The 14,492-nt window shown below is 29.3% G+C and overlaps 5 protein-coding genes and 2 pseudogenes across 7 annotated transcripts, besides 1 other annotated feature; 1 reads left to right on the top strand and 6 right to left on the bottom strand.

The window, feature by feature from the left end:
* Positions 1-14,492: part of a mobile genetic element that runs on past both edges of the window.
* TVAGG3_0423370 lies at positions 142-1,207 on the bottom strand (annotated as a pseudogene). Its single transcript has one exon. A coding segment is annotated over exon 1 (1,066 nt).
* TVAGG3_0423380 (uncharacterized protein) lies at positions 1,608-2,267 on the bottom strand (the record flags this gene model as incomplete). Its single annotated transcript, XM_051233496.1, has 1 exon — positions 1,608-2,267. One exon carries the CDS (start codon positions 2,265-2,267, stop codon positions 1,608-1,610), a length of 660 nt encoding a protein of 219 aa, XP_051103226.1.
* TVAGG3_0423390 (phage tail repeat-like family) lies at positions 2,524-2,916 on the bottom strand (the record flags this gene model as incomplete). Its single annotated transcript, XM_001298376.1, has 1 exon — positions 2,524-2,916. The coding sequence occupies one exon, from the start codon at positions 2,914-2,916 to the stop codon at positions 2,524-2,526; it is 393 nt and encodes a 130-aa protein (XP_001298377.1).
* TVAGG3_0423400 (uncharacterized protein) lies at positions 3,774-4,637 on the bottom strand (the record flags this gene model as incomplete). Its single annotated transcript, XM_051233497.1, has 1 exon — positions 3,774-4,637. A coding segment is annotated over one exon (864 nt), but the record flags the coding sequence as incomplete, so codon positions are not given.
* Positions 5,868-6,545, bottom strand: TVAGG3_0423410 (annotated as a pseudogene). The gene has a single exon. A coding segment is annotated over exon 1 (678 nt).
* TVAGG3_0423420 (uncharacterized protein) lies at positions 8,696-9,688 on the bottom strand (the record flags this gene model as incomplete). Its single annotated transcript, XM_051233498.1, has 1 exon — positions 8,696-9,688. A coding segment is annotated over one exon (993 nt), but the record flags the coding sequence as incomplete, so codon positions are not given.
* On the top strand, positions 10,142-10,357 carry TVAGG3_0423430 (uncharacterized protein; the record flags this gene model as incomplete). Its single annotated transcript, XM_001298378.2, has 1 exon — positions 10,142-10,357. One exon carries the CDS (start codon positions 10,142-10,144, stop codon positions 10,355-10,357), a length of 216 nt encoding a protein of 71 aa, XP_001298379.1.

The raw sequence follows: 14,492 nt of genomic DNA on the forward strand, positions 1-14,492 counted from the left end.
CATTTTGAGTGACTCTTTCATGTTTGATTGAAGAACGAATGATATTTGATTCATTTTGTCGTGTATGTTGTAATCTTTTTGAATGAAATATTTATTTCCACAATCTACAAAACGGATTACACGTGATAAATCCTCAATTACTTCAGAACTGTTTTTATACTGATGATTTTCAGCCTTGCGTCTAATATCTGTTATCAAAAACGAGTCATCAAGTTTGATATCAAATGTTATTTTTGGCTTACGTAATAAAGGCAAAACATATTCATCATAATATTCCTTTTGATATAGTTTTAGAATCTTCACTAAAACAAATGGAGAAGTCATTAAATGTGCATATCTATTACGTGCTTTTTCAAAATTACTTTTTGCATTTTCTGTTAAGCTGCAAAGTTATAAACGTTATCGTATGCTTCATTAATTAAATGATTAGGTAACGAATTAATTGCTTGAAACAGTGTGAATAATGTAACTTCTTTTTCTAAATTCATATTTCCACCGTCATTATGTACTTCAAAATCACTAATACCATCAACTATGCTCTGGGCAAGTTTATCGTCAATGTTTACATCTTTGTTTTCATTCATGATAGTCTTTATTTCTTCGTTCTTCTGTTCAACTCTTACCTTAATATTCAAATCATTTAATATATCATTCACTGTTCTGGTTATGGTCGAGTCGTAACTTCCACGAATGAATGAGTATGTTTTGATTGGTTCTGTTGCATTCTTGCGAACTCTTGAATCAGCCATAACTACTAAAGAACGCTTTGAATCATCCATAGAAGTCATTATATCAATATCGTAATCATTGCAGGAATAGCATTTAATCATTCTGTTCGAGGTTGAATAGAAGAAATTAGTGTTACAATAAATGTGAAGACCTCCTGAAGCGGTTTTAACGATAACATCTTTATCCGAAAGTTTTGATAAAATGTCTTTTCTAACTGTTTCTTTAAGTTCATCATTGTATGATTTATTGATATCAACATCTATAATCGTTAAATTTGAATTTTATTTACTAATAAAGCCATACCAGTTTTCCTTCCTCTTCCTCCATCGTGTTTGAGGTAGTTATGTAAATCAATCTTGTTTTCACCAATTCTTTCGTTGAGGGTTTTAGTTTCTGCCACAACTAATTCCTCAGCTAATGAATCAATAACTTTTTCATCAGAAACGATATAGTTGCTGTTGTTGTTTGTTGCTGTCATTTATCTAGGAATAAAAAATAAAAATAATTTTAAAACTAACTTTATTTTTGGGCTGCATCAAATTTCCAGGACTGTTGTCTAAATGTCATGTTGTCTCATTTTTTCAGAGAAGTTAAATAGTGACACTGAGTGACATAGTGACACCTTCAGTTATTCAAAAATAATTAATTATTGAATAACCTTAAACCATTAACGTAAACATTAACGATAACACATATTTCCAGTGATGTTGTCAAAATGTCATGTTGTCATCATTTTTCATAGAAGTTAATTAACCGAGTGACACTGAGTGACATAGTGACACCTTCAGTTCTTCAAAAATAATTAATTATTGAATAACCTGAAACCATAAACGATAAAATATATTTTTGGTCGTTTATGACAAAAATAAATGGTTCATTTACTCACAATATTTTTGTACAAAACGACCCCAAACTTTTAACTTCTTTTCTGCAGTTTCTAATGCTATCTTAGCGAGTTCATATTCTCTAAATTCTCTCTTTAAATCTTCTTGTTCCCATTGGTCTAGTTCGTATGGAGAATCTCTACAACCATAACATATCTCACGTTCATGTTCTAATTGTTTTTCACACATTTTTCCAACTTCTTCAAACAAATGTTTAGCATTCTCTACTGTATCTTCGAGTTCTTCTTCATCTAATTTCTCATGAACTTTCTTGTCTATGGAGTCCATAATTTTTCCAACTGCTATGCAATATTTTGGAGAAGCCCACATTGCTATATAGTTTATAAGTCTTGGGTCTACATACGTTCCTCTAACCTGTTTGATTTCATCAGGAATTCCCGCATGAATTTTGTATAAAAACCAACCGTCGGAATTCCGGCGGTTGCTATATTCTTCACAAAATGCCTTATAATACTCTTCCCAGGACTTATTTTCCAACAACTTTCTAAAGTCTTTTCTAAACTGCTGACACATCTTTGTTGCATTAATGTAACCATCCTTGTCTCTACGTAAGACTTCAATATCGTTATAAGTGCCTTTCGTGAATGTTTCGCCATTTGATTTGTTCGTGAATGTTTTTGCTTCGACTGACATTTCTTTTCTTACATACAAAATAAAAAAATAAATAAAAATAATTTTAAAACTAACTTTATTTTTGGGTTGCATCAAATTTCCAGTGATGTTGTCAAAATGTCATGTTGTCTCATTTTTTCATAAAAGTTAATTAACCGAGTGACACTGAGTGACATAGTGACACCTTCAGTTCTTCAAAAATAATTAATTATTGAATAACTGGGGAAATGAATTTACGTCAAATGTGCAATTTATAAAATCTTATGTCGACGAGCGTTCATTGAACTCTATACCATGCGAATACAGTCATAAATGGTGGCATGTAATCTTTACTTTGTCCCGTTGTTTGTGTATATCCTGAAACGCGATGTGTATGGTTTCCTTCTCCCTGAGTGTCACTCCAGTAACAATTTATGGCAAACTTAACGTTGTCTTTAACATCATATCCTTTACCTTTTGTCATTGCTGACCAATCCCAATATCTATGCTTATGCCAACCCGCTTGAGATGTACTTAAATCTATGTAGTGACTGTGTGCAGGTAAATTTTCACCTGTAATCGTTTTACTTCCTCCTGTTTCCTTTGAAGAGTTTGCACAATACAAAAACCTGTCAACTATTTGTTCCCACATACCAAAACCCAGAACTGTTGCTGGATTTGTTGAATTCATTGACGTATAAATAGAACCAATGGGGTAAATCATCTCAAGAATTGTATTTAATCCATTATGAATATTGAATTTATTATATAATATTGAATTTAGGTGAGTATTTAAAACTGGTCTTGTTATCAATATTAACGTATTATTTTTGAAAATTGCTTTTCTAACATCTTGAAATTTTGTGATTTCAGACCAGTTTCTTCCATCACTACTGATATTTACTAAATCACCACATCCTAAAGCAATGAAATACCCATCAATATAAAATAAATTTGTAAATCTATAATTTTGAGTAAGTTTTGGAGTGAATGAATAAACCAATTCCCAATTTGATAAATCCTGTGATAAATAAATATGTCTGTTATAACTTACAGGATATGAATAGACCATTTCACCTGAAACGAGAACATAAACATTTGATCCATAACATAAAGCTTCAATGTCTCCATCAGCTTGAAAAATTTGTTCAAATTGACCTTGTGGTATTGAAGATGATCTATAAATTTTATCATTTTGTAGGATAAAATACATGTTGTTAAAGCAATACCACTTACTTGTATAATCAATTTTCAAATCTGATGACATCATACTAAACATATAATAATTTATCCCATCCTCACTAATGAAAATTTGATTGACTTCATAAATTAGTACCCATTTATTATTAACGCATCTAATAGGATTATTTGGAAATTTAAATTTAGCATCTTGATTTAAATTACATTTGAACCATTGGATACAATCGAATGAATAACAAGGGCAAAAATCATCTTCAACCGTTATCATTCCATAAATTTACCGTTATTATATTCAACATATAAAATTCTTGGATTAATGATTGGCTTTCGTGTATCAGGATTCAAAACAGATGGAGTAAATGATTCATAGTTTTGAAAATCATTTGTTTTAAAATAATAAAGCACTCCAGCTGTATAAAATAAATACATGGTCACTCCATCGAAACATATCCATTCAAAAGAATCTATATCAAAGGTTTTATCTGATGATTTCATAAAATTTAAAAATGGTGGAGTAAAATAGACCTCTGATTGTTTTATTTCTTCATTAACAAATGATATATTAGCTTTCTTATTTAACTCACTATCCACATATGTTTTATCCGCTTTCTTCATTAACTCATTGTTAACATAAGTTTTATCTGCTTTAAGGTCTAAACATCCTGAAACCCATCCTGTATCAGCTTTAGTTTTAAGAATCTTCGATGTCCGTTCATGATACCATTCAACCCTTTCTATAATTTCATTATCTTTTTCATTAACATATTCCTTATCTGCCTTCTTCATTAATTCACTATCCACAAGTCCCTTATCTGCTTTCTCCTCTAACTCACTATCCACGTATTCCTTATCTGCTTTCTTCATTATGTCATTTAGGAAACCTTTTATGAATTCCTCATTTAAATTAAATCTTCCAATCTTCAAAACTTTAGGAAATGCATTTAATGCGTAATATCTTTGTTCTTCTGGTGGAATTGATGTTATATCATCCGTTATTCCTTTAATTTTTGAATTCATAAATAAAATTTCTTTTATATTTGATATCACTGCACCACCTTTGCAAACGAATTCGAAATGGTCATTTTTCAATACTATCTCCAAATCTCCATATTTCAACCTTTGTGTTTGTTGTGCCGTCTTTGAATTATATGCATATGTGGCGTAAGTAATGGTCTGTGCCTTAAGTTGCTGTGGTTGCTGTTGTTTAATCATTTATTATGATTTAAAAATAAATATTTAATCTGTTATCTCATCAGCTATTTTTTCTATTTGAAATTGCCATAATATTTCATTCATAAATTCTAAATCACAATCAAATAGGTCAGTTATTCTAAATTTAATATTTGATAAATCTTTTGAATGAAGAATAAATGAATTCCCGGATAATTGAAACGGATATGATAAAGAAAATGTGTTTAAGTTGATGGATAAAATGTTTTGTATTGATGGGTAAGAGTTAGGGTCTAATGTTTGATGTGAAAATCTCATTGGGGTATTAACTTTATCACATTTGATTAAAATGAAATTGGAACCAGTGTCAGAATACAAAACATCCCCAACATCTTTTTCAAAATTTAATATCCCCAACAATGAACGAAGATGAGGAGTACAAAATTTAATTTTCAGCGGAAATTTAATAAGGTTATTTATTTCATCAAGTTCAAAAAGTTTATCAGGTTTTGATTTAAAATTTTCTTCATACCATACGATAAATGATTCATTTAAATAACTTAAAATCATGTTAATATCCCATTTCGTTATCACATTATTTATATACATATCATACGTTTTTTCAAGGTCATCTTTAATAAATGATATATAATCTGAAGGGTCTAAAAGAATGGGATTAAATTTACCACTCACAGAAACGAGAGTAACATTATAAATTCCGCTAACTGTTAAATTTAATTCACAGTTATTATTCGAAATAATATTGATAATTGACATTTTTATTACGATTAAAAATATGGTAAAGCGTTATTTTCCAGTGATAAATAAAACTAGAATAAGATTACCTCAAGAATTCATAAATTCAACGAATAAGAAATTCATTCATGTTATAAATTTTAGTGTTTTCAGAAAATATGAGTCAATGTCATATTCATCATCGGGTTATATTTCACTTCATTCAAATTTAGTTCAATCAAACCCATATAATGACCATTTCATAAAATTTTCAGATGGTATTAAAAATGCAATTGATAGATTAAAATATGAACAGATTGACAATATCGAATTTTTGGAATTTTGGTTTAAATATCCCGATGGAAAAAAGATTGAAGTTAAAGATAAAGCTGATACTATAACAAAAACAATTACAATGACCGATCCAGATAGTGGGGAACAAAAAGAAATAAAACAAACGATAGAAACTGGTGAAAGGTCAATTATTATTGATTATGATTCAAAGGATTATTATTCAATAATGTTAATGCTTGAATATTAAATAGCCTTAACAAAGAATTTTTCAAGTGATATTTTATATTCATCAACTATTTTATTATAAATATCATTATAAGTTAAATGAAGTTCAGTTGTTGTTCCGTTCTTTGATATCTTAATTGTGCTAATATCCTTTATAGGATTTATTTTTGCAACTGTTCCGCAGCATGAAACCTCATCATCTATGAAAAATTGAATCTTAACGTCTGAATCTTGAACATCACAAAGAATGGCGATAATGTGAATTAATGATTCATAAGGTAAAATAATTAAACCGGATTGATCAATTAAATTTATTATTGAATCATAATTATCAGTTATTATATCACGGTAAATTTTCATTAATTCAGAATTAATGTCTATTTTATATGGCGCATTGCGACTGTAATCGTAGATTCCTGGGTTCTCGATGTTTGATGAAAGAGGTGGGGGGTATGTTGGATAAGTGGGAATTTCAACAGGTTCTTTACCGGGTTCAGATAAAATGATTGGGTCTCCATTCTCATGGTTTTCTTCATTCTCTCATTCTCTTTTCGGTAAGTCACGAGTTAATAAATTTGGTTGAGTTGCTGACCTTGTTAATTCAGGGCTAACATTAACTTTAACATTTTGAATAATTCGTGATTTATCATCATTTACGTTATAACCAACCGTAATCTCTGCTTTTGCGTTAGTGTTCTTTTGACTTGTGAAACGTCTTCTCATTTATAATTGAATAAAAAAAGAAAAATATATTTAAAGTTTTATTTAGTTGTTACGGTAATATCCCAAGGTTCATCATTGTTTGCTTATACTTTCTTTGTAACTGCACCAATTATGTTATTGATATTGCTTTGAGTTTCTTCCAGTCTTATTTTATCATTTACAATATCTTTAATCATTTCATTACATGCATTCTTAAAACCATCTGATTTTTCTAATTTACGTCTATCACTTTCTTTAATTAAATCAAAGTTATAACCTTGTTGAGAATAAAGTGGTTTCTTTATCAATTCCTTGAACGCTTCTGAAAGTGAAGATGAAGAAATTCTTGCCACTTGAATTGGTTTAAATTCTGCTTTCATTGCTTCTTTCTGTTCATTGAACACTGGATCGAATAAAGCAACTTTAAAGAATTTCTTAGCTGGAATTTCAGGTCTCAAATTTGCATATTGACCATCAAACTGATTAACATATCGTGGTAATCCATCCGGTCCCTCTTCAATAGCGTTTAATTCTTCATTGAAATAAGAATATGGATTATGACGGTATGAATTAATTGGACCATGTTCACCTTCTCCAATGTATTGTTTAACAGCTTTTCCATTTTCATCAAATTGCATAGGATAACATTCATTATATGCTTTACGTTTAGGATAATCAGATACAGTTAATTTGTAACCATTTATGACTTTAATATTACCTTGACCATCAGTAACGAAAACTTCATTTATACCATCAGGTTTTCCATTTGGACCTGTAATGTCTGCTTCGTGTGCTTCCCAATTTGGACCATGACGTTTGGCATATGCTTGAGCTTCTGGTAATGTTAAAACGTTTCTCATTTGTTTAACATCTTTTGAAGACCAGCAACAATATGGACTAATTCTTTCATTCCGTCTGGAACTTTCATAGTTCTATTATATGCACCCTTTTTGTTTGTCCCTTGTTTTAATGGAACCTGTAGAAGATTTGCTATTTCTGTCATGTTTAATTATAAATAAAAAATAAAAATTAATTATAAAAAGTTAATCAAATTTAACACTCCTTTATTTAAATCAACTATTATTTTTCCATGTTCACCTAATTGCTGATATTGTGTGTAAAGTTCATTAATGCTCATTGGTAAATTCACTTGATAAAGCATAACGTTCAACTGTTGACGACTAAAACCACTGAAAATGAAAAGGTTGATAGATTTGATTTAATGTTTGTGCTTAATGCTTTGAAGTATTGAACAGCCATGAAGAATGAACACTGAATGTGTCGACATTGAGTTAATAACTGATTAAAATATGATTTCTCATTTGTTATTAGTTTTGATTTCACCGCATCATCTAGAAAAATGAGTGAATGCAAAAATTCTCTATCAAAATTTGAAATAGAAAGTGTTTCAAATAATTCATCCCGTTGTTTATCAATAATTTTATCCTCTAATCCTTGCTTCTTGATTGTATTATATAATTCTTTATACATTAAAAAGTTTTTTAAATAATCTTCTGCTTCTTCTTGTGATAAATAAATAATTGGAATTTTGATTAAATGCTTTAAAGATTCAAATGTATCATCTGAAGGTGAACCTGAACGGTTGATATAAATTAACACATGTGAATGGGGGAAGTGTTAGCAATAATGATAATTTGTTTTAATATCGTTAATGTTTTACCTTTATTTTGTTTACCAATTGCTGCAGTGATTGAATTTAAGTAACATTCAGAATATGGAATTTTCATTAATTTTTCCTTAGATAGAGCATTTCTATTATCACTCAATGCTTCATTAATCATATCATCTACGTATGTATTATATACTCCCGCTAATTCTTCAGAATTTAAATCCATTTAATCAAAAATAAATTTATAATTTTATACATTTCTATTCATCAATATTTCATCATATGAACTTCTATACTGTGGTGGTGTACCTGTTGGATGATATTTCAAACCTTCATCCGGTGTCCATGTCCAATACGTAGTCCTAGTAAACCAAACCTGAGGAGGATTTGTCACCTTTGAACAGTAAGTGTCATTTACACCCTGAATGATTGGATAAGCTTTCACTTGTACTGTAACTTGTGAGTTGAAAGTTTCTAATCCATCAAAGAATATACCCGCTCCATCACGTTGAACTGGAATAGTGCATAAGAATGAAGTTTGGTCTTTCCATGTTCTAGCTAATGGTGTGCCATTATCATCATTCAGTGGTCTAGTTAATGAGTCCTCGTATTCTTCTGTGCATTCATTCACTCCATCTAAATCAGAAGCTTGAAGCATACGTGTAAAGAATATGTCACCCACTGTGGTCATCGCTTGATCGGGGAAGTTTCTGGAATCTATAGTGACCTGAAGACCTCGAAGCATTGGATTTTCTAAAACCGTTCTTTGCATTGCATTCTTCGGAAATGCTAACACAACATCTGTAACATTATGAAGAGCGTATGAGAAATCTGAGCTAATACCTTCAGGAGTGATGCAACCTCCATTTAGTGAACGAACGTCAATATGTTGAGCTGGAATCATGAATGGATCTTCCTTACTGAATAAACGTGGTATTGCTTTAACTGATTCTTCAATTAAACCGTATCCTGGTGTAATGCATTTATCCTCTAAAACTTCCATCTTTGTGCATGAAATAATAACGTCATCAACTGTTGCGTCAGCAGATGTAGCGGCTAAGCTTGTAATTAATTTGGCAGGAAGTCCGATTTGTTGGAATTTGCGATCATATTTATAAACATGATTCATAATCTTTTCATAATTTTCATCAGTTATCTTTTCATAAACGTAATTTTGTAAATCAGCAACTCTTAACGGGTCAACCTGACAAAATACTAAAGTATCCCTGAAAACATAATATTTAAGAATGATTTCACCAAATGATTTAGGATAATCATCGAACGCCTGAAATGCTAACAAATCATTTACCGGAATAATCATATCAAAAGTGATATCAACTTCTTCATTTGCTTTCTTGAAAACTTCTGAAGGGTCAATATATTTACCACATACTGAGTTATCATATTTTTGAACATTATTATATAACGAATGAACAAACTTTTTAACTTTCCTTTCTGATTTTGGTTTATATGTTGCAAATGCGAAAGATTCACGGGCGCAATCCATCTGAAGATAACCGGCATCACCTCTTTCGGTTTCTACTTCTAATTGTTTAAAGCTTTGATTTGATGATTTATAACCAACGAATAAACGCATGCATTTAAAAGCGGCATCACATGTGAAAGCTTTATTTGAAACTAGAGTTGCTTTAACTTTGCGTTTAATATATGTGTCACCTAATTGGTTCACATCATGAGCCGGATTTGTAATTCTTAAATGAGTTTGTTTATCATCAAAATATGGAGCATCAGAGTCATAGCATGAACTTTCAAGTTCTCTATAATATCTTCTTCCGTCATTCTTTGCGAATATTTCATTTATCTTTTCGAATGAATGAAACACATTTCCATTAATCGGTTTAGTGTTTGGCACCAAATAGTTAGTCGTCATTTATTATTAAATAAAAAATCAAAATTAAAAGATGAAAATGAATTTTTAATTTTAATGAAATAATCAACTATGGCTGCAGGATTCTTTAAGAAACTGTGGGATAAAGTAAAAAGAGGAGCGCATAAAGTTTGGGAAACAATGAAGAAAGGAGCAAATTGGATATTTAAGAATAAAGAAGCAATTAGTGACGTTGCTGAATCAATAACGCCAAAAGCTGCCCCAATAAGAGAAATATTAAATAAAGGAGAAAAAGTTTATCAAAGACTACAACCGATACTAAGATAAAAATAATATTTATTTTTTTTCCACTATCTACCCCTATTTTATTAAGTATTCCTTCAGCAATTCCACCAATTGCGTTACCTGCTTGTGCTCCCATCGCCGGATTACCTGCTTTTGTACCTAATACTCCACCTATGATAGTTCCTGCCGTTTTCGCTACTGGTGCCAAAAAGTTTGCAACAGGTTTAATAACCTTTTTATAAACCCAACCTGCAGCTTTCTTAATTCCATCCCATAATTTTTTAAAGAATCCTGCCGCCATTTCTGATTTAATATTAATTAAAAAATATATTTCATCACTTATATTTTAATTTTTATTTAATGATAAATGAAACCGATTTTAAAAATAAATGAAACAGAGGAGGAAGAAATAAATGAAAGTGAAAATGTTCAACAAAAAATAAACATTGTTAAACCCATTACTGAAATAAAAATTTTTTCATCTGTTGAAGAATTTAATAACTATTATGCTAACAATAAAAAATTATTTGAAGAATTGACAACATGTAAATTGAATAAAATGTTTAAAGTTGATGGATTCAAAATTTCAAAAATAAAAGGAGTGGTTAGTTTGAAATCTATTCCTCAATCAAGAATCACCTCATTAATGAAAATAGATGATTTAACAAAAAGAATAGAAATTATTGAAGAAAGAATGAATCAAATAATTGATATCATAAATCATGACTCGTTGAGCCCGGGTCCTTAAAGCCCAAGGCATAAAGTGCCCAGGACTTAAAGTCCATCACTGAGTTCAAGGTTATATTCATCAAATATTTCATTATTAAATGCAACTTCTGCTAGTTTATTTATTTTTTCAATACGATCATTTGAAAGTCTATCGTTTAATTTTTTCTGAAGTTTTTCATTTTCTAGTTCTGAAACTTTATTTGGATGATATTTAAACCCGTTAAATTCTTTTTCCTCAGTTTTGATCATTAATTTACAAAGAACTTTTGTGGTTGGAATTCGTTTAAACCATTTATCATTAATATTTGTTATAAATTCAATATTCGGAATTAATTCCCAAATTTTTTGCATTTTCAATTAATTTATTATCAAATGCAAAAGCAATAGGTTTAATATTAAACTTACCTTTATAATATAAACTTTCTACATAATCATCGAAATAAACATCTACTTGTTTAACATTTTCAAGAATTGGTGAAAGAGCATCCATTAATTGATTGACGGTTACGAATCTTGATCCACTCATTTTCATTAAAAAAAAAAATAAATTATTCAAAAAATGTAAGACATGAATTTTTAAAATTTATTTTTCATTCATGAAAATAATTATTTCTAATTTCTTTTACTCTCTCGTACATACTAGATTTAAAGAATTCAGAACTTTTACCATAATCTCCTAAATGTTTTCTTATCCCTAACGTGTGCCAGTTATTATATGAAACTGAATAAACTTTATCTTTATCTTTACACCTTTCATCACTTCCAATATATTTATATTTCAATTTTGATTTAGCATTTTCATATTCATTAACGTTTAATAATTCACAGTCTTCCTTTTTAAATAAATGTTTTATGTATTCAGGATTTAATACTCTACGTTTATATGCTCCTAACTTAGTTCTAAAGGTTTTTTACAAAATTTAGGAATTCCATCCTCTTTAATGTCATCAATGATTTCCATTTCATTATTTTCAATTTCTTCTTCTCGTTTATGAGGTCTTTGATTATGACTCCATTGATTCCATGAAATTAAATATTCTTTATCATTATATTTATACCTCATTAGCTTATTTTGGCTTTCATATTCATTTAATAATTCACAATCTTCATTTTTAAATTGAAGTTTAACCCATTCAGGATTTAAACAATGTTTAATTAATCGCGGAATATCTGACATCATCTATATATAGCTTCTTTTATAAAAGATAAAAAAATAAATTATTTTAAAATTAATGTTAATTTTTTAATGATTTATAAATAAATATATTTTAATGCATCGTCTATATATAGATGTAACAAAAAAAGTCACTAAACCCTTCCACATATACTACTCAGAAAATTTTCCAAAAGTATTGTCAAAAATGCAAAAGAATTGCCCAAACCGACATGCTTAATCTAAATTCAAAGAATTAAGCATGACATAGAGTGATTGGGATAAAAATTCTTTTAAATTATAGGCATCCTGACGAAATCCCTATTGACCTAGCTTTTTCTATTGTTATCACATCATTTCTCATCAATAGACTTAATCAAAATTCATAAATTATGAGTAGTAGGATAGGAAGGGTTGTGTGACTTTTTTTGTTGCATCTATATATAGACGATACATTAAAATATTTATATACTAAACACATTAATTTTAAAATAATTTATTTCATCTTTTATAAAAGAAGCTATATATAGATGATGTCAGATATTCCGCGATTAATTAAACATTGTTTAAATCCTGAATGAAAGATTCACTACCATAATGAAATAAAAAATAAAAAATTTTTTAAAAAATAAACTTTAAAAAGAATTTGATGAGTTCAACATAGAACTTTAAGAAACTAATGAATATTTGAATTTATGAAATCAATTATTTGATTCATTCTTTCTTCAATCTCTTCTATTCTTTTTGTTAAATCATCTATTTTCATTAATGAGGTGATTCTTGATTGAGGAATAGATTTCAAACTAACCACTCCTTTTATTTTTGAAATTTTGAATCCATCAACTTTAAACATTTTATTCAATTTACATGTTGTCAATTCTTCAAATAATTTTTTATTGTTAGCATAATAGTTATTAAATTCATCAACAGATGAAAAAATTTTTATTTCAGTAATTGGTTTAACAACGTTTATTTTTTGTTGAACATTTTCACTTTCATTTATTTCTTCCTCCTCTGTTTCATTTATTTTTAAAATCGGTTTCATTTATCATTAAATAAAAATTAGAATATAAGTGATGAAATATATTTTTTAATTAATATTAAATCAGAAATGGCGGCAGGATTCTTTAAAAAATTATGGGATGGAATTAAGAAAGCTGCAGGTTGGGTTTATAAAAAGATTATTAAACCCGTTGCAAACTTTTTGGCACCAGTAGCGAAAACGGCAGGAACTATCATAGGTGGAGTATTAGGTACTAAAGCAGGTAATCCGGCGATGGGAGCACAAGCAGGTAACGCAATTGGTGGAATAGCTGAAGGAATACTTAATAAAATAGGAGGTAGATAGTGGAAAAATAAATTATTTTAAAATTATTTTTATCTTAGTATCGGTTGTAGTCTTTGATAAACTTTTTCTCCTTTATTTAAAACTTCTCTTATTGGGGCAGCTTTTGGTGTTATTGATTCAGCAATGTCACTAATTGCTTCTTTATTCTTAAATATCCAATTTGCTCCTTTCTTCATTGTTTCCCAAACTTTACTCGCTCCTCTTTTTACTTTATCCCACAGTTTCTTAAATATACCTGCAGCCATAGTTGATTATTTCATTAAAATTAAAAATTCATTTTCATCTTTTAATTTTGATTTTTTATTTAATAATAAATGACGACTAAACTATTTGGTGCCAAACACTAAAACCGATTAATGGAAATGTGTTTCATTCATTCGAAAAGATAAATGAAATATTCGCAAAGAATGACGGTAGAAGATATTATAGAGAACTTGAAAGTTCATGCTATGACTCTGATGCTCCATATTTTGATGATAAACAAACTCATTTAAGAATTACAAATCCAGCTCATGATGTGAACCAATTAGGTGACACATATATTAAACGCAAAGTTAAAGCAACTCTAGTTTCAAATAAAGCTTTCACATGTGATGCCGCTTTTAAATGCATACGTTTATTCGTTGGTTACAAATCATCAAATCAAAGCTTTAAACAATTAGAAGTAGAAACCGAAAGAGGTGATGCCGGTTATCTTCAGATGGATTGCGCCCGTGAATCTTTCGCATTTGCAACATATAAACCAAAATCAGAAAGGAAAGTTAAAAAGTTTGTTCATTCGTTATATAATAATGTTCAAAAATATGATAACTCAGTATGTGGTAAATATATTGACCCTTCAGAAGTTTTCAAGAAAGCAAATGAAGAAGTTGATATCACTTTTGATATGATTATTCCGGTAAATGATTTGTTAGCATTTCAGGCGTTCGATGATTATCCTAAATCAT

Source organism: Trichomonas vaginalis, chromosome V (genome assembly GCF_026262505.1).
Source record: "Trichomonas vaginalis G3 chromosome V, whole genome shotgun sequence".
Lineage (NCBI taxonomy): Eukaryota > Parabasalia > Trichomonadida > Trichomonadidae > Trichomonas > Trichomonas vaginalis.